Genomic DNA, 20,323 nt, shown 5'->3' on the forward strand with positions numbered 1-20,323 from the left:
CATACTAAAAAATAATATGATAATCTAGAAAATAGAAAAATAATTTGCTACAACCAGTTAAAATTATACTGAGAGTAAAAAAATAGTATTGTCCTTGTATATTACATAAATCCTTTCCAAACCACCCGTAGTTGGAAAGAAATATAGTAAGAGCGTCATGCCTTTCTGTCTTTCGTCCAAGTCTGAAAAATTATTTTGTACAAATGATTACTCAATAATCTGAAGATAGAGATGAGTGGTTGAGCAGTTAGTTGGCTTTGTTTGTTCACACTCTTCTTGAACCAGCAGCTCACCAGCACACGACCCCATCTCCCTCCTAAAGAAAAAGAAAACGAACTCCTAACGGCTACATTTCACCTACGCGCCAATTTGCCTCTTTCTCTCTGCATGTAAATAAATCTCAGTTTCGTAAAATGGCGTATATGAATTGGTCGCAACAGAAAACACAAAGACAAAACTGAAAAACAAAAAGAAAAAGCAGATGATGATTCTTATTTGGACCCACAAACACAACCCACACAAATGTTAATTGTACTACTGATGTTTTCTCTTTCTCCTTTCTCTGTTGTTCCCCTGCTTTCGCACCTCTCCGCACCAACTCTAATTTCTTGGCTTTCAAAAAAAATCCCTTTTTTCCTCCTCTCCGCATATCTCGCAAAATTAAAATTCCCCATTTGATGAATAGAATTTCCTCCTCCGCAAATCTTTGAACTCTTTTCCAAATGAACAATCTTTTTACGCAGACCCAATGAGCTAATGTAGAGATCCTTTTTTTTATTACTATTTTCACCTCCCTTTGACCCATTTTCTCTATCCGGGTTATGGGTCATGGGTTGCGTCAGCTCCAAGCAAGCCACGTCCCATTCCCCGGTCCACGATTCATCGTCGGTGACTGTTGTAGACAATGGCGATCATTTATTGCATATAAAGGCAGCTGGATTTGCCCCATTGGAGAAGATCAAAGAGGAGCCTGATAAAGAAGGGGAGGATAATTCTGTCCACCGCAGCCGATTCTCTGGGAATTTGAGGAGAGCCTCCTCCTCCTCCAAAAAAGGGGCTAATTCTGAAAAAAGGGCTACTTTTAGCATTAAATTTGGGAGGTTAAATGAAGGTGAACATTTGGCTGCCGGTTGGCCAGCTTGGCTTACTGCCGTTGCTGGTGAAGCCATTGAGGGATGGATGCCTCTTCGATCGAACATGTTCCAGAAATTAGAAAAGGTAAATCAATTATAGCTTCAACGGAAAGGCGCAATCGGCAATGCCATAAAAACAAAAAAACAAAATTTCCGGTATTATATGTTGGGCAATTTTTACATTCCTTAAATGCTACTACATTAATCATTTACCAAGAATGACTTTCTAATTTTTTAATATCCAGGTAAACCCCCCCCCCCCCCCCCCCCCCCCCCCCCAATTTTTTTCTGGTTTTGAATGAGTTTAAATGGAGCTTGTTTTGTGACTGAGGGTAGTTGTTGTTTGTTGTTATTTTATGATCCTTATTCTTCTTGTAGTTTCTTTTGTTATGTGGCCAAGTTCCCAGCTTTTTGAAGGTTTTGATAGTTAAAAAAACTAGCACAAATCCTAGTTGAACTTGCAAATTTTAGCTTCATTGGATATATTAAGAAGTGCAAATAGTTTATGATAATTTTTCATCATACGCATTTGTATTCATGTTTGTGTATGCAGCATAAAAGAGTTATCCTTTCAGTATCTTCAAGCAACTCTGGCATATGCCAATTATAGATTAGGTATTAGTTCAAGTCATTGTCTCCTACTTTACTGCAATCAATCATGTAAGGAAGCTAATGGATTCAGCTCTAAGAAATAATGATGAACTCTTAGGCATCACTAATGAAGTTAGACTGCTAGATAGCCATGTTGCGGTAAAAGGAATAGAACCCCCTGGAAGAAACTATCTAGAAATTACTGATTCTTGTACTTATTGATAAGAACCTGAAGTAATAGCCCTATTCTTTTAATAAATAGTAATGAACGACTCGCATTTATTTCAAGACTAAAAATTTCTCAGCTTCATCGTACTTTGACTATGTTTATGCTGGTGTCATCCTATCATTATCCTCCTCCTTTATTTGGGTTTAAGATTTGGTGTGTTTTCAAACTCACATAGGTAAGGTTATCTACTATTGGGAAAAGGAGCAGTTGGATACAGAGGATTCTTATGGTCAATGTTAACTAATTCGGGAAGGCATAGTAGATTAATTGAAACTTCGCGGCTGTTCCATCGAGGTGATTTTGGAAGAATAATTTTCTGAGAGAAATGCTGTGCCACCTCATGCTTAATCATTAGTTCATACTCAATCTTCAGCCTTTAAATTTGATTATATGTTACCTCTGAAGAAAGAAAAGCTTATAGTCAGAGTTGTTAAATCTGAAAGAAAACCGGAGAGAGATAGATTCGACTCTGAGTTGGGATTTAGGTGATATGGTTTATATTGAGGGATTTAACTGCCTATTTAGGCCTTGACTGTCTAGTTTGAGATTAGCTTTGTCACTGGCATTAGGACTGGTAATTTGTAATTGTATATCATCACCCTACTAATGTAAATTATTTTCTTCTTACGAAGATTTTTTCTGCTTTCAACATCTATAGATTGGACAAGGTACATATAGCAGTGTTTACCGAGCACGTGATATCGAAAGTGGTAAAATGGTCGCCCTAAAGAAGGTGCGATTTGACAATTTCCAACCGGATAGTGTCAGATTTATGGCACGAGAAATTGCAATTCTCCGCAAACTTGACCATCCAAACATCATGAAGCTGGAGGGGATAATCACTTCTCGGTTATCATGTAGCATCTACCTTGTATTTGAGTATATGGAACATGACCTCTCTGGATTATTATCATGTCCTGACATCAAATTTACTGATTCACAGGTTTGTTCATCTTTGATGATGTCTCTCTAGCATTAATTCGGTGTTAAGATCACTGTTTGTGTCTATATCTTGTCTTTCAAAAAGGAAAAAAGAAAAAACAGAATTGTAAGAAGATTCTGCTTGTTTATCTCTGAATTTATATTTTGCATGGAAGTAGATCAAATGCTACATGCAGCAGCTACTGAGCGGACTAGAGCATTGCCATTCACGAGGCATAATGCATCGGGATATTAAAGTTTCCAACATTTTGGTAAACAATGAAGGAATTCTGAAAATAGCAGATTTTGGTCTTGCAAATTTCCTTAGTTCGAGGCACAAGCAACCACTGACCAGTCGTGTGGTTACATTATGGTATCGACCTCCTGAACTTCTGTTGGGATCAACAAATTATGGGGTCACCGTGGATTTGTGGAGTGTCGGTTGTGTTTTTGCAGAACTCTTTTTTGGAAGGCCTCTCCTGAAAGGGAGGACCGAGGTCAGTAGTTTTCAAAAATCTTCTTTTGAATTTGATAATATACATCTCTGTGGAAGTTGCAAAATGGGACATGACTAATAAATAGTGTTAAATAAATATGGCTGAAGTCTCCCAAAATGATATAAAATGATTAAAAAGTTCTCCTATATCGAATGCCTTGTAATATCACTGTTTCTGGTCAATTGTGAAAAGTTTCTGTTTTTGTTTATCCTTCAGGTAGAGCAACTGCACAAAATTTTCAAACTCTGTGGTACCCCCCCTGATGATTACTGGAAAAAGTCTAAACTTCCACTTGCAACTATGTTTAAGCCCAAGCAACCATATGACAGTACCCTCCGAGATAGATGTAAAGAATTACCAAAAACTGCCGTGAACCTTATTGAAACACTTCTTTCAATAGATCCTTATAAACGTGGAACTGCTTCATCTGCTCTCAATTCTGAGGTAAGCTTTAACAAAGACAGCAGTATATGAGTTTTTATCTCACTGGAAAATTTCCATTTTGACTGAGTCACCTTTTTTGTTTTTTTTTTTCTTTTAGTATTTTGTTCCTCTTTGGTATTAATGAAGTTTCTACTTTGAGTATTTTCAGTTTAGTTCTTAAGCATATCAATTTTTAACCTGGTTCTTTAATTGCTAACTTCCTGGTTCAACATTCACCTTTTTTTAGTATTTCAATACAAAGCCTTATGCTTGTGACCCGTCAAGCCTGCCTAAGTACCCACCGAACAAGGAAATTGATGCCAAGTTCCGAGAAGAAGCGCGAAGGTGAATTCTTTATTATTATTATTAGAAAGGATTTTACTGCATGTGGTTGCATAAAATCATTGCCTAGAGGGTGTTTGGCCAAGCTTATAAGCTGGTCAAACTTGCTTATAAGCATATTTTGGCTTATCTACGCGTTTGGTAAATATCCGAGTGCTTACAAGCCAAGTGCTTATAAGCCAAAATCAGCCATAATCATAAGTTGGTCACCCCCAACTTATGGCTTTTTAGCTTATAAGCACTTTTAGTTTGACCAAAGTTTTTACTAGTTTATCGTTAATAATATTTTTTAATTCACAAAATATTTTTCCCAAAATAAATTTCCTAACTTTCCCTTCATTTCATATTCGTTGTTCATCCTTTTCTTTACAAATGAACTTTTTAAATTATAATCTTTTGTGAAGTTTTAAGGATATTTTAGTCATTTTAACAAACATAACAACGCGTGTTATCAAAGGCGAAAAGCGTAAAAAAGCTCTAAGGTCCGTTGGGGCTTTAAGCGCAAAGAGCAATTAAAGCATGGGCTTTAATGAAAAAGGCGCAATTGGAGAAAAAATAAAAATATGTATATGCAATCCAAGACCAATAATTATAAACATGAATAACAAATATATGGACAAAGAAATTGAAAAAAATTACGATAAAGTAAAATATCAATTGTTTAGTGTCACATTTTCAGGATTACACTCATGAGTAAGGAAAAGTATGCCTTAGAGCCTTGACGTGACACTGATGCACCCAAAGCGAGGCGAAGCGCCCAACATATTTTGAGCCTCGCTTCAAGGCGTAAGCGCGCTTTAAGCGCGCCTTTGACATCACTGAATTAGCAGCTTATCAACACTTTTCTACCAAACACATCAACTGCTTATTGTTAGTTTCAGCACGTCTATCCAAACACGTAAATGCTTATTTAAAATATCAGTTTCAGCACTTAGAAATGTTTTTCAGCACTTCAAACTTATCAGCTATTTATAATCAGCTAATCCAACGGGCACCTAGTCCCTGGATGGGACAGAAAGACAATAAAGGCCAAATAACAATATCTGCATTTGCTTGCACTAGTCGATAAAACTTAAAGAAAAGAAAAAAAAAAAAAAGAGCATGATGTTTGTCTGTCATTCACTGCTTTGAGCATTAGTTAAATGCTGTATTTCAAAGTTATCTCGACAACCTAACCAAACATATCATTAACGGGCTTTAAGTGAGTTGGCTAGATCTAACGAATTAAATTTGTACATCTCATCCATCTCCTATATATTTTTGTAACAGTGCACCTTTCATGACTTTGCATTTCTCTTACCATCTTTAAAAGCTTAATTTGAAGGAGTGTTTCATTTTCAGAAAGAGAGCCAGTTCCACTGCACAAGCATCTGAAACTTCAAGAAAATCCCGGAAAGCTCTCCAAGAACCAAGCAGTTTCTGCAAAGTGGTTCCATCAGAGGTTTCTGTCTCATCTCACAGACACTCATTCACATTTCCTCTTTGATGGTATATTGAGAAAGTCTTCTTTGTACTTTTGAAGGAAGTTGAGGCCAATGTTCATGGTTCTCGTAGAAACCACGGTGGTAGTGTTCACATTTCTAAAGGAAGACGAGCTACCATCTCACGGATATCAATGAAACCATTGTATGACACAGTGTCAGAAGTTTCTCAAATGACTGATGAATCTCAAGGGGACAGCACCATTCTTTCTGTCCCTGTGCAAATGCCAGAATCGAGTGGTTTTGCATGGGCCAAAAGAGGAAAGCAGGATTCTGCAACGACAAGGCTATATCCACCTGCCAATTCAACAAGTCAAAAGTTAAGTACCGTAGATCCTTCTGGTGTACTGCACGCTGAGGATACCTGGGACTCAAACATGCAGGATAATTATGAGCTTTTAAGTAGGGCCCACACTGTCAAACATTCTATCCATAGGCAACATGGTCTTCATGAACGATCAGATTCGTTTGACTCGTCTGATCAGGAACCGTCAGTGGTTAGTATCCTTCCTCTAACTTAGCTACTTCAAATAAGTGGTGCTGGCTAAAACTTTTTGTGCTTGCTTCTTAATGCCCATAGGAGGGGTTCTCTTCTATTTTTTTGCAACTTTTAGTATTTTCGTTTTTCAACATCCACATATAAAAATATGACTTAGTGAAAATATCTGTTCGTCAACTTTTGTTTACATCTTGGTGTTATGGTCGGTGATCTCTCTGAAATGGACCAGGATTACAATGGCCAACAAGGTAGGGTTGCGTACTCGGGGCCCTTGTTATATCAGTCCCAGAAGTTTGATACCAAGCAGGATAGTCAATCTCGAAAAGCCGGTCATAGGTCCCGGTTTTATAGAGGTAAATTAAATCCTGCATCTGGCAAATTCTCTTTATAAATGTCGAGAAACTATTTTCCGTTGCATCAACTAGACATTTTCCAGTCACCTACTATAATAGAACATTGCTTTCTGCAGAACTTGCCTCATACTACCCTCCTCAGACCCCACTGGTGGGATTATACTGGGTTTTTTGTTGTTGTTGTTGTTTTCTGTAGAACTTATACCGGGTTTGTTTTTTGTTGCTGCAGATTTATAAATGGAATGATCCGGCATGGCTTAACTAGTGAATTTTGAGGGTAGACTGACTTTGTAGCTCTCTCTTATCAGTACCTCCTTGGATTATCTGTTTCGTGCTCACAAGTTGATAGACAGTTGAGAAATACTATCTCCGGGTCCCCATTTTTATATGTACCGTCTCCTGAAATACCTGCTTACTGTCTACATACCATTTTGATGCAACATTTTTGAGGTTTCTTGTTTCTGTACTATGATACAGGCAGTTATTTTTCTCACAAAATCTTCAGGGAATCCGGCGAAAAAATCATGCATAAGAAATATAAATGCAAGTTCACATCATAGAGATCAGAATTCAGATGGAATAGCCAGAATATTGATGCTCAGAGTGGTTTGCGAATTTGGAGATTTCATTAACAGGTTGGAGAACATTAACATGCTCCCCTATTAATATCCAACCTGATTTTATAATTCTCCTTGTTTTTCTTTTAACTTTTCCTTTTATTCTTTTTTTTTTTTTGTAATTTTTATTTTACACGTTTAGCTCATTTGTTATCAGCATTCACGTTTTTTTGTTCTTTATTTTTTATCTTGTGTATAGATGCCTTGGGCTTAGAGGGAATGTTATATAAAGTGTTTATATTCTATACTATCTCTGTACATATGCATACTCCCAAGAAGAAAATGAAAAAATAGTGCAACAAAAAAGGATGTTTATAAACCTCTTACACATTCTGCGTTTGAAACTTACACGCATTATATGTGGATATGTTATCTATTGTTTAATTTGTAGTTCTCTAAATAACCAATATTTGCGAATTCATAATTGAATTTTGGGGAAGTTCTAGTTCATGCTAACGATCTAGTATCTACTGCATTTTATTTATTTATTTGTTTGTTTAATTCCCATGATTTTTCGTCTTACTTGATAGATAGGTACCGGACATAGGATAGAAAATAGAAAAAATAAAAGGCATTGGAGGATCTTGTATAGTCTAGTGCGCAAAATCTTATATTTTTAATCGAACTCATGTCAATCAACTTCAATTTTAAATAATATTACTTTTGAGTCGACTACGGCAGCAATTAGATTATGATATATTTAATTTTAAACAGTACCAAGTTTGATTATATAAAGTCATTATGTCACATAGTATTCATTTATTCACGTTTTCAACTTTTTATAACTTAGTCATAATTACTACGAAATATACCATATCATGTTTTAAAAAAATTGATAACTTTATGACAGATCGACTAATATTTTGACATAATAGTGTCCGTCATCAGTTGGCCTTGTAAAACTAGAAAAACTTAAGTTTATAGACTTATGTTTATTTTACTCAATAGATCACATACTTTTAGTTTGTCAAAAATGACTTTTTGATGTATCATTTCACATAATATAGTACCATTTGTATCATTATATCTACGGAAGTGATGTTCATTTTAATTAGAAATTGTAATTGTATTCTTCTCGTTACCCTCCTCTCATGTATTTCTGAATACCAAAAGGTGCTTCTTTGGGTTAAAAAAAATAGCATAAAGAAAAGAATCTGCACGTTGTAGGCCTCTTAAGGGGAAAAGTAAAAAAAATGAAAATTCAAAATTAATTGATGGCAAGACTAGGTCCTCATATTTTCATACCTAGCAAAGATGGACAATCTTCTACATATAGAATCCAAAATATTAACACAAAAGGAAACCTCAAATGGCTTCGACTCACGTTTTCTCTTATCAAAAGTTAGAATTTCAACAGGTAATCAACCTCTTTTAAAGCATAAAATGTTTTTTTTCAAGATAATAGGCAATACCTCATTATATTGGCAATGTCAAAAGTTTATCAATATTCTGAATTTTGGTTTTCTCATCCCTATTTGTATGCTAGAGCTGTCGGGAAGAGAAAGAAAGAAAGCAGATGACGCTCATTTTTGTTTAGTTTTTCATGTTCATCAACTGTCTTAATGCCTCTTAGCAATAAAATTTTAAAAAATGCAAGTTCTGTTTTTTGGGATCTTTACGCAAATAGCTGGCCATATTTACTGTTTACTTTTTTTTAACGTTGATTGTACACAATTATGCACATAGAATACACAAATTATGCATATATTACACCTCAACTGGCTATTTTTTGTTTAATTGTTGGGTGGGCTGCTATTTGGATTAATTCTTCAAAAAAAAAAATTAGGCTACTGAGATTGAAATGAAAACCATCTTTTTTGAAAACTTGGTAACCATATGAGGGCACAAGTCGAATTATAATGTTTTATGTTATGAGTTCGATTCTAAAAAGTTTCTAAGGTAGGATAAATAAATAAATAGAGTTAAAGGGTAGACTCTGTTTTGAGGCGTGTCTAAATCAATTAAACAAAGTAGATTAACATCCTATTTAAGTGCAAATAGTTTGTAGTTGTACTAGTCCTAAGATATAATGAATGGTTAATTCTCTTGGTAAGCACACAAACAATAGACTTGGATTTTAGAACACTCAATTGCCTTCTCAAATATGTACAGTATATCAAAGTAAACGTACGTGATAGTGGTTTATATTATCAAATTATGTTTAAGGTAAATGTAAAAGTCTGTTTATGGAGATGATCAGTTAAAAAAATCTGGTATCTTACAGAGTTACAGAATCAACATGATCACCTTTTAATTTCATCTTTCAGAATACAATTCTTATTCTTTTCTTATACAATATTCTTTCTTGTCTTAATATACAAAGTTCGAATTGCTTGATCATAAAGGGACCATTTGAAAACTCCCCCATACAACATGCATGCAGGTATCGATATATAACGTGAAAACCCTCTTCACAATTGATTGTATTATTATGGACATTAATCTTCCTCAACGCTCATAAGTGTTGGAATTTGTCCATGATCAACAAAATCAATCTTGTTTAACCTCACACAAGCTAGCACTTTCTCTGGCAGTTCCTCTGGCTTTTGTGCCTGTGAGATTTAGTGAATACGCGATGAGAGCACATCATTTATAAGGTAAAAGCATCAGCTCATTTTCTATTTTTAAAGAACAAGAAACTAGAAGGTTTTAAGTTAAATACAGTGACATTCACGATCAGAGTATGCTCAGTATGTGATAGCATGTTAGCGGAGGCAGAGCCAGAATTTGAATTCTAGGACATTGACCTCAAGTGTTAGTAACTGGATTCGAGGTTTTCGATTAATGTTTATCATATAGATTCACTTTTAATTACCTTATATGTGACCTGATTGTGTAGACTTCGTTTACACTGCCATCATATGGAATATAAACTCAACTTAACGTAGAATAGCAAGAAACCTGAATTGTTAGACCAAGATCCAGTATTCCATGCTGTAAACGATCTCTGAAAGCATCGAGTCCCCTTCTTGCTATGTAGCTGAAGCGATGAATGTCAAGATCAATCTCAAAGTAATTCGGGCCCTGCAATTAACAGAGAACAGATAAATAGAATTCATTAATTCTGCTGTTCAAGAACAGCTAGCTGGACATTGCTAAACTGACTTATAAACTAAAGCGATAGACTAAGCAAATCACAGAATATCCACCTGATAAAAGCTGTGTTGAGGGCGGGAAAGCACAGGCTTCTCGTTGTAACTATTCAAGAGCTTCCTTTCAGTTGAACTGGAAACAAGCTCTTCTGGATTAACCACCCCAACCATTATTTTCAACCTCTCTCTGAAAGGAACTATTGAATCTTTTGCAAATCCTTTAACCTTCTCGGTATCATCATCAATGAATCTCTGTCACACAAGCCAGTAGAAAGGAAAATTAAATCAGGAAGCAAGTTGCAGTGTTTCTCTCCCTATCGCCCAGTTCCACTAGAAAATAAACGGCTTAGAGGGTCACCACATTTTCAGGAAAAGAATAACCCATGTAGGGGCGGAGCTAGCCCTTCGGATATGGGTTTGGTTGAACCCAGTAACTTTTGTCCAAACCTTGTATTTGTCTTAAAAAAATTATTGAATTATGCACAAATTATTAATTTAGAACCCAGTAACTTAAAAGAATTAGAATACTGAACCAATAAGTTTCCAATCCTGGCTCCGCCCCATGTCAATTAAATTTTGCTTTAAGGAAATCCAAGAACTAATATTTTGTTATGGTGGAGATTTTGCTTGAAAAAGTTGACATAACCAACCTTAATGCTGTCCTGAAACTGGGGAGAGATGTCTTTCTCTAATGTTTCAGAAAGTTTAAAATATAATACAAGGCTCAGGCCTTCACCGTCAGCATCACCAATGAACATTGGAGCAGGATAAGTAGGTAACTGTACAGGAGCAAATTTATTTCATTAGCATAGCATATCAATAGATATTTTCTTTCCTTTGGGGGGGAGTGCGTTCTGTCATATACCTGAATGTTGACAATCAGTAGAGCAGGTAATTTTCCATCTCCCTTTATAGAAGGAAGTTCAATATGTTGGGCAATGTGACTGATCTTTCTTGAGCACAAAAATAAATCAACCCCAATTGGAGTATAAGGAGACGCATTTGGAGCAGGTGATTTTTTCTTATCTCTGCAATGCAAAGGAACAAATGTATAACATTCAATTATGAAATTGCCTTGGCACTAGTTAATTGACAAAAAATGCAAGTTAAGAGCATACGTGAAAAAACTATCGCTGCGAAGCTTAAAGGTAGAGGGCTCAATCTCAGACCAACTTCCTGCTATTGGCTTTTCTTCTGTACAACGAGGAATAATGAGCCCAGCTCTGGGACGCAAAAGATATTTTCTTGGTGCGCCTACAAGAATACCATTATGATTAATGAATCGTTACCTTTGCATTAGTTTTTCCATCTTTCTTTACATTCCAGAAAAGGAAATTAAACACGACAGTATCATGTAAGTACGGTTCTTAGACTACAAAATAATCAGGATTCAAATACCGAAAATGTGAAGTTTCAAAACGGGCTCAATTCAAATACAGCAGAATAATGACTAATGGAAAGTCACGAGGTACTTACGAAATCCACTTTTTTCTTCTTCAACAGATGTTCTCAGAGAGAGCCTTATAATTGTTGATTTCTTTACTTGAGAAACTCGACCTGAATTTGATGCACTAATGATCGTCATTGAAATGCATGAAGTAATCAGATTTGCAGACTATGATATGCAACAGAGAGAGTGAACATATGTACATAAGATTGAGAAGGGTATAGACTAAATTAGATATATTGATCTAAATGATTATAAGAAAACTTTGGGAGCTAAAGTTTGTGTAGCAAAAGTAATCCCAAGGATATTAATCATACAGAAATTTCCACAAAAGATAAGACGAAAAAGCCCGTCCCATGAATCATGAAAGCTAAAAGAAAGGGACAAGAACTAGTTAATTATCAAACTATCTATTCATAATTAAGCCAGGGGTAAATAATAAGATGTATTATTACTCCTTACACTGGACAAGTCATTGACTACAAGTAAAAAGCAAAGATACTGAAGTGCTTACCTCCATGAACACTACTGAATTCATCATCTGAGTCAGACTCAAAAATGCTGACTGTGTCAAACCATGCATCTTCCTGGCAAAGAACTGCAAACAGGTAAACCTTTTATTATTACAAGTCTTAGTTAAATGATCTGATTGCCAGTTGCTCAAACCAACTAAACTCCTTTCGAAATGCGTTGGAGACAATGAACATTCACTTTGTCAAAGCACCAAAATATACTTACAGCAGGATATATTATTCAGACACTACAGCTATCGGTCAATGAACTATATATTTGTCCATCAACAAAATAAGAACTCGCAGTTGATATGGTTTATAAGAAAAACTTCCTATCAATCATAAACATGTAATAAGGTTCAAAATAAATGCAGAGAGATTGCATACCATTGGAATCTATTTGACTATGGTGCCATTCCAACTGAGTAACATGGAATTTAGAACTGGAGCACTCAGATCTTCTGCAGGTTGTGGTTTTGTGTACAAACTCACTAACAGCAATATCTGTTACCCGTGCTCCTGCATCACTGTTTCTTTTCGGAACAGAGCTTGAATTCTTTCCGTGGTACTTTCTAGGGCGACCAGGAAACTTCTTTCTCACTTTGATAGGTATTGCTGGAGTCGATACACAAGCACCCATTCCTCTGACTCAGATAACAAATCTCTCTGTCACTTGATACTATTCCATGCGAGACGCCACTTCCAAGTGGAACACGAGAAATAAGGATACCTGGCACGTGTAATGGAAAATTTGAAATGTGTGACTATAGTACTAGTACTCCAACAGATTACTACGCCTCAATCTCACACAAGTTGTGGTGCCTATATGCATGGCCGGTGCCAGGAGAGCTGAAGGGGGCTCATCGGAACCCCCTTCGCTTGCAAATTATTAGGTCAACATTATTTTTTATGTATATATAGTAGATGTTGAATCGCTTGACTTTTTCGAATGTTTACTTCTTTATATTTTTGGTTTCTGCCTCCGCCACTGCCCATATGAATTCTCACTGACCATGTGGCTTGTAGTACTATTATATCCCAAAGCATGAAATTTAGTACTTAAGTGACAATAATTATCAATCACAGGTATATGCATGACATTCACATAATTACTAAAGTTGAAAGGAGACATAAGAGTTGAATTTGGGGCCAAAATATAACGATTCTGAAATATATAGAAAAATTTAATTATCTGTACTGAGCACATAATTTTGCTCTAGTGGACTAAGAAAGTTAAAAGAGTATTAGAATCTTGAACTAATAGCAGGATATGTAAAATGGCCAGTTTCAGAAAAGTGAACAAAGCAAAAGAAGTGTCATTCTTACTCACAGTAAAAGTTCCAAAATTGTGCATCACCCGTCTGCAAATAAGCATTCAATAAAACCAAACATTACTTGGTCTTTATTTGGCAGTTCCAAATATCTCTTTAAGACAGGAAAAAAAGAAACTTTATTTCTGGCTTAAAAGCAGTGAAACCCAAAAGACAACTAAACAAATCCTATGAAAAAAGCTTCACTTCATGAGTCGTTTCATGTGATTGCAGATAGCATAACTAAAAAGAAAACGGAGAGATTACTGAAAAAGTGAGGACATAGAAACAAGATTACTAATTTACTACTATTCCGTATTAAATATAAATGACAAGATAAAGCTGCTTTCTTCCACTTTTTTCCTTTCATTTTAATCATTTGCCTTGCCTTTTCCAAAACGTTATATGCAGGAAAAAGAGAGGTGGAACTAATGAATATGAGATTGTGTTCACTTTCCGAGACTGATTCAAATAAAATATATGTCAAATCAGATACACTAAGAAAAAGATAGAAAAGAAGCAAATGGGTCACATCATAATTAGCAGAGGAGGACAAAATCCATAAAGGTAATGGATGTAGCGCACCCAAGCGGACAAATAAATAAATAAAACTCCTTAATTCTTAGAATAGGAAGAAAAAAAATATGCATTATGCGGAGAGAATAAGATGAGATGAAAGTGAAAGCAGAAAACGCCAAATAGGAAGAATTTTTTTATTTTGAAAAACAGATACTAAATGAAAATAGGTAACCAAGATGAAAACAAAAAACCAAAATGGCAACAATCTATGAATCAGCAGACTTTGGAAACAAGAGTCAACCGAAGGAAATAAACTCCTATGTGAAACCATGAAATTCAAAAGCACCCATCTTTAAGCAGAAGGAAAACACGAACAGAAAATGAAGAAGCAATATATAAATATAAAAAATAAATATTTTTTCATTCGACAAAAAAAAAAAACAAGGTACCTTAACCCGGTGGGATGCTGAAGAAAAAATGAAGAGGCGTAGCGTCGGCTCCCCCTGAAGATGAAGAAGAAGAAAAAATAGAGGAACACAGAGAAGATAGAGGGAGGAGGAAGTGTGGGTCCGATACGTCTCGGATCCAAACACACTTCCGAACCTTCTCTGTTTACAAGTTGCTAGCTCTTGTGCTATATATTTATATATATATACTGTATATGTATTATTTTTTTGGAATTTTTTGTTGGGTATATATATGTATTGGTGTTAGGATTTGATAGAGTGAATATATAGATAGAGAAACTTACACAGAGGAATGAGAAAAAACAGGAGGAAGACAAGGAAGATGAAGAGGAAGAGGAGGAGGGACGCAAACGTCCTTTCATGATTAATTTGTGTTTGTTTATTTTGTTACTACTGGCTCTTCCCCACCAAATCATTTAATTACTTGCCTCCCTCCATTTCTATTCTCTTTTTTCCTTTTTCTATTTAAATTTGAATTATATAACATTTTTGCATAGTCGGATCTATAATTTAAAATTTGTGGGTTTAATATTTTAATTTTTGTAAATTATTGGATTTTAAATTAACAGATTGTATATATTTTAATATTTTTTTAAGACAAATATAAAGTTTGAAAGAGTTATTAGGTATAACCGAACCCGATTCGAAAGACTAGCTCCGTCCGTGCATTTTGGTCACTAAAATATATTTTTGGTAGAGATCCTTTCCCAATGCAAAACAAAATTTGAAAATTTTAGAAACCAATGCTTTACATTTAATTTGATTGTATTGTCCGTCGACCACTTCATTAACTTTCACGGTCATTAGTTGGTAAGCTCGCTTACATCATTAAAAGTTTCTACCAAACCAGTTTGGTAATTTGTTTTTTCTAGTAATTGATTTTCCACGAAATTTAGATGAATTAATTTCGTCTTATACTACTCACCAAACACGACGAAAATCAAAGCCATGCATGTTACAGGTTTTGTGATAAGAATAAAACCAAATACGGGTATTAAAGAGATTGAAAAGTTCTACGCTTTTATTTAAAGACAGATTTAGATTTGAAGATTGGTCAATTAAGAGTGAGTAAGATTTTATTACTTCTCTAGCATACAGTTTTCTTACTTTTATCATATTTGTATATATGAATCAAGATAAAGCAATAAATATTATCGAGAGCATAAGCAAACAAGATGTCTTAATCAATTGTTTCAAGACACGGGAAAAGTAGAGAAAGGTATAATTTACTTCATTGTGTCACCTCATAAGAGAGGCATAACAGCTAACTCATAGTTTAAACAAAAATATATCTTACTTTCAAGTTTCAAGTATGAAGCTGTCGTCGAAGATTTGCTAGCTAGTCATTTATTAGAAGCACAAAAACCTTCTTCTCCAAACGAGAGAGGAACGTTTAATTACTAGCTACTCTCTTGTTAATTGGTGGTACTGTCTTTTGCCCCCATTGTCTCAAAAGAAATTATGCTATTTTGACTGAATACTCACTTTAATATTTAGATTCTCTCATGAGAAGAAAAAAAAATCCATATTTTTTTATATTGATCGATTAATCCCACTCTGCTCACGAAATCGTCTTGAACAGAATAAAGAGAAGACTGACTTGATGATTGTTTTAAATTCCTGTCTTGATAGGTAGTAATTCAAAAGCGAATTCAAGATTTAATTTTTTATGATTTTGACTTTTAAAGTCGAGGGCCTATCGGAAATAGTTTTTCTGTCTTTCCAACTTTCAGGATAGGGGTAAGGTTACGTACATTCTATCCTCCACAGACCCCACTTGTGAGATTATACTGGATTGTTGTTGTTATTGATTTCGACCTTAAAAGTGTTTATCACTAAACTCATTGCACTTTTAAAAATATAGGTTAAGAACTAATATGTATTATTACATAAAATTTTCATGAGTTTTCACTTGCACTATATATATATATATATATTTGATGTCGGAAATATTTGAATAAACTAAACTCCGGCCCCACTTTATTGTGAGATAAAACAAAGCCTCATATACAACTATTGTGTGAGGCACAAAATAAAATAAAAATTTGGTACTATATATATATATATATATATAGTGTATGCTAGCTAGATATTTAACGATTTAATTGATGGAGTGAAGATATCCGTCGTAGCATATAGGAAAGGAAGGGAATATTTGGGAATTATCGAAGGAAAAACAGATGCATGTGATCGATGGATTATATAATGCAATCTTCTCAAAGCCTCATTATATCACTGGATAATAAAGCAGTATTTTAATATGCTTTCTTGTCATGTGCATTGCCTGCTTATTATTACCTTGATTTCATTTCCTTTATTAATCACTCATATCTTTGGAGCCTCACCACTTATCCTTTCAACAATAAAATACCTTTTTATGGCCCTTATGTAGTCTAACTTATTTTGTACAAAATACCACATGTAGAAGTTGGTCCTTCAACTTTTTCAAAGCTATCACCAATATATACTTCGACAAAAGCGACAATACATATTAATTCAAAACTCCATTAAGAAAAAAATTAACCCTAAAAATGTTAAAAGAATTCGCCAAAAAACTTATTCACTGAGGAGATGTTGATTAATTGTTTATAAATAATCCATAATTTGTAATTGGTAACGGGATGTTTACCTGAACAATATGAGATCTTTAATGAGATGGGAAAAAAGAGACCATTGAAGTTGACCAGCTAGAGACAGGTTAATTATGTACAAAATCTGCTTAATATATTATAAACAACAAGGTTGTACTGTTTTGTAAATTTTAGTGTCTAGTCCATTTGCTCATGACTTCAATGTATGATAACATAAAATATGATCAGAGAAGCATTGAACAGGATCCAGATTAACATAGTTAAAATAAAAAGTGCAGAGAAAATCGCCATCCAATGAGTTGAAAATTTTGAAGCTCCCATTTGTTAATTTCAAACCTTAGCGAGCTTCCTTAAATCTCTCATATTATACGTTGGTCATCTAAATTATAAACAACGAACTTTATGTTATTACTTGTTTATTCTTTATATCTTTAGATGTGGAACCTCTTAATTATGACTCGTATTCGTCCGCTGCAATTAAACGCTAGAATATTATTGACTTTTGGACTCTATTCATTTACATTAGTTGAATTGTTTCTTAAGGGTGCTTCAATAACATACTTCTTCCACTACAAGTTAAATTAAGCATTATTGCTTCTTGCAAATGTTTCTATATGCTATATGCATTCTGTACCCGATGGATATTGGCTATCTGAGCTTTTATTACACAACACCTGGATAGTTTTTCCTAATCTATCAACTATACAATTAACTTTATTCGATGTTAGCTGTTGTTAACCAAAAAAAAACTTTTAGTGGTTGCTCTATTGATAGTGAATCATGGGCAGGGGCGGCCCTGAATGTTATTAGTAGTAAAGCTTGTGCCTTTTTTCAGAAAAATAATAATTAGTTTATAGGTATTTTAAAAACAAACATAGTACTTTTAATATAAAAGTAAAGTTTTTCATATAAAAGGAAAGAAATTTTTTTAGTATATATAAAGTAACAATTTGATCTACTTAAAAATTGGTAGATAAATATTTTTCCCGTCGTTTCAATTTGAGTTGATTTGACAATATCACTTTTTACTCCTTTATTAGATAATGTATAAAACATTTACTTCCTCTTCCTTAATTTTATATTTTTTCGGTCTTTCTCTTTGATATTCTTATTAACCTTCTTTTTCTAAGATTTTATTTGTTCAAGTATTCAACAGTACTTTTTAAGCTTCCAATAGTTTTATACTTTTGTTGTTCTATAAAGTTTAATCTAAGAACAATAATGTATCATAAAATATTAAATGAGTTGGCTATATTATTAATTGAAAATGAATTATCAAAGGAAATCAATTATAAAAAAATTAATAACAACTTTGTATCTCAAAAAACTAGAAGAATATAATTGTTAGATAATATATATATATATATATATATATATATATATATATATATATAATAACTTTCTTTTAAAAATTTAGATCCATCATCTCGTTGATTCGTATATTAACGATGGGGCGAAATGGCTTAAGATGGATTAGATCATTACATACGTGAAAATAAGACCAGCTGGAATAAGTTTGGAAATCTATACCAAAATGGAAACCATGGGGCGAAATGCTCAACAACACTGAATTCCACTGCCAGCTTCTACTCGTGGCTTCATTCCCCCCACCCCCACCCCCACCCCCACCCCGAAAGAAGAATACCCCGTTGCAAAAATCAATTTATTTTTAAAAATAATTTTTTCATAAGTGCTTTTCTCAAAAATTATTTTGGTGAGAAATAATTTTTTTTTGTTAATTAATTTGAAAAACACTTCTCAGCAATAATTAATGTTTGGCCAAATTTTTAAAAACTGCTTCTAAGTATATTTTTTTCAAAAGTGTTTTTCAAAAAAGTATTTTTGGAGAGAAACTACTTTTTCTGCTTCTCCAAAATTGTTTCTGCTTCTCCTCGAAATCATATTTTTCTTCCAAAAGCTTGGCCAAACACTTCAACTTTGAAAAAGAAAAAAATACTTTTTTTGAAAAAATAAAAAATAAAGTGCTTCTAGGATTGGAGAAACTTGGCCAAATAGGATATAATTAACCCAAATATTTGCTTACCTAATTGCTTAAATTAAAAGTAACTGACAGATAATATATATATATATATATATATTATCTGTCAGTTACTTATACTTTTTTTGAAAAAATAAAAAATAAAGTGCTTCTAGGATTGGAGAAACTTGGCCAAATAGGATATAATTAACCCAAATATTTGCTTACCTAATTGCTTAAATTAAAAGTAACTGACAGATAATATATATATATATATATAAAGTATGTTTATTATTATATATATTCAATAGATAATTCATGCATATCGACAGGAAAAAATAAATAATGAGTTTGGCGACTATTTCTACAAAGATACCTTTCAAAAATAGAGAGTTTCCAAAATTGATAAACGGCCCATTGTCATCAACTTGGTAGAAATGACACCATGTAACCACTCTGAAGGGCTGTTATTTAAGAATTAGCCGGTGTGTTCTGAATTTTAATTTTTTATTTCAAAATTTCAGGACAAAAATATCTTGAATTGTCCTGAAATTAAGTTTTTTAATTTAAATTTTATTAAAAAATAAATACTGACTAATATCTAAATAGCAATCATGAGAATAGTTATCTATGCACTTAACCTTTAAGTTGACCACATGCATGGTGTAATATATGACAAGTCGTAATCAATACTCTAAAGGTTGATTATATAAGCTAGCCGGAACTATGAACCAAATCCTAGTTTTGCGAATAAAAATTACCTTACCTACTCAATCTTTTTGGAGTGGGTAGCTAAGGTGAATTATGTGGTAGTTCAGCGCTAGAAAAATTGTATTGTTCTTGTCGGATTCTTCCTTCTCTTTCTCCTACTTGACATCTCTCAATTTAAAAAATTTAACCCACAAAAAGAAAAAGATTCTCCCTTTATATGAAGATGTTTAGCTAAATACAAAGTTTAACATATTTAGTTATTTATTAGTCTTAGCATATATGTGTTGTGCGTGAACTCTGTCTGAACAAATATAATATTTTTGAAAAGTACATAAAATTATATAAAAATTTGTGTTTGACTAAGAAATAAAAATTAAAGAGAAAATGTAAGTTCCTGAAAATGATAAATGTTGATTCTATTTAACTAACTCAATAAAGAAAAAAATTTTATCCAATAAAAGATCCTCAGTTATCTTGGTTAATATATTCAACTTAAAATTTATCTCAGTTTAATAATTTTATTGCTTGAACTTTACAAATTATCATGCTTCTTTTTTGTTTTTAGTTAGAACACATAACCTTTTAGGATTTAAGAGCTTTTTTCAAAAAA

The 20,323-nt window shown here is 33.6% G+C and overlaps 2 protein-coding genes across 9 annotated transcripts; one reads left to right on the plus strand and one right to left on the minus strand.

Moving 5' to 3' along the window:
* Nucleotides 1-451: 451 nt before the first annotated feature.
* LOC104116181 (protein IMPAIRED IN BABA-INDUCED STERILITY 1-like) lies at nt 452-7,412 on the plus strand. Of its 5 annotated transcripts, none has more exons than XR_011414094.1 (10): nt 452-1,218; nt 2,612-2,896; nt 3,054-3,371; nt 3,588-3,815; nt 4,042-4,139; nt 5,478-5,577; nt 5,659-6,114; nt 6,346-6,469; nt 6,699-6,821; nt 6,947-7,412. XR_011414094.1 is itself a non-coding variant. In XM_009626989.4 (9 exons), exons 1-9 carry the CDS (start codon nt 829-831, stop codon nt 6,704-6,706), a joined length of 2,007 nt encoding a protein of 668 aa, XP_009625284.1. In that variant the 5' UTR covers nt 453-828; the 3' UTR covers nt 6,707-7,412. The 5 variants fall into 5 exon arrangements, 1 of the variants encoding a protein (XP_009625284.1); XR_011414095.1 differs by having other exon boundaries at nt 6,975-7,412; XR_011414092.1 differs by having other exon boundaries at nt 453-1,218; nt 6,699-6,858.
* A 1,900-nt stretch (nt 7,413-9,312) lies between these two features.
* On the minus strand, nt 9,313-14,790 carry LOC104116180 (protein ENHANCED DISEASE RESISTANCE 2-like). 4 transcript variants are annotated; one of them, XM_009626985.4, is made up of 11 exons: nt 14,416-14,790; nt 13,468-13,498; nt 12,525-12,867; nt 12,140-12,223; nt 11,655-11,735; nt 11,297-11,432; nt 11,044-11,206; nt 10,829-10,957; nt 10,236-10,430; nt 9,988-10,110; nt 9,313-9,638 (listed from the first exon to the last, which is right to left on the minus strand). In XM_009626985.4, the coding sequence occupies exons 3-11, from the start codon at nt 12,775-12,777 to the stop codon at nt 9,525-9,527; spliced, it is 1,278 nt and encodes a 425-aa protein (XP_009625280.1). In that variant the 5' UTR covers nt 12,778-12,867; nt 13,468-13,498; nt 14,416-14,790; the 3' UTR covers nt 9,313-9,524. The 4 variants fall into 4 exon arrangements, with proteins under 4 accessions (XP_009625280.1, XP_009625281.1, XP_009625282.1 ...); XM_009626986.4 differs by having other exon boundaries at nt 13,464-13,498; nt 14,416-14,557; XM_009626987.4 differs by lacking the exon at nt 13,468-13,498 and having other exon boundaries at nt 14,416-14,671.
* Nucleotides 14,791-20,323: the final 5,533 nt, after the last annotated feature.

The sequence above is a fragment of the Nicotiana tomentosiformis genome, chromosome 2 (genome assembly GCF_000390325.3).
Source record: "Nicotiana tomentosiformis chromosome 2, ASM39032v3, whole genome shotgun sequence".
Taxonomy (NCBI): domain Eukaryota; kingdom Viridiplantae; phylum Streptophyta; class Magnoliopsida; order Solanales; family Solanaceae; genus Nicotiana; species Nicotiana tomentosiformis.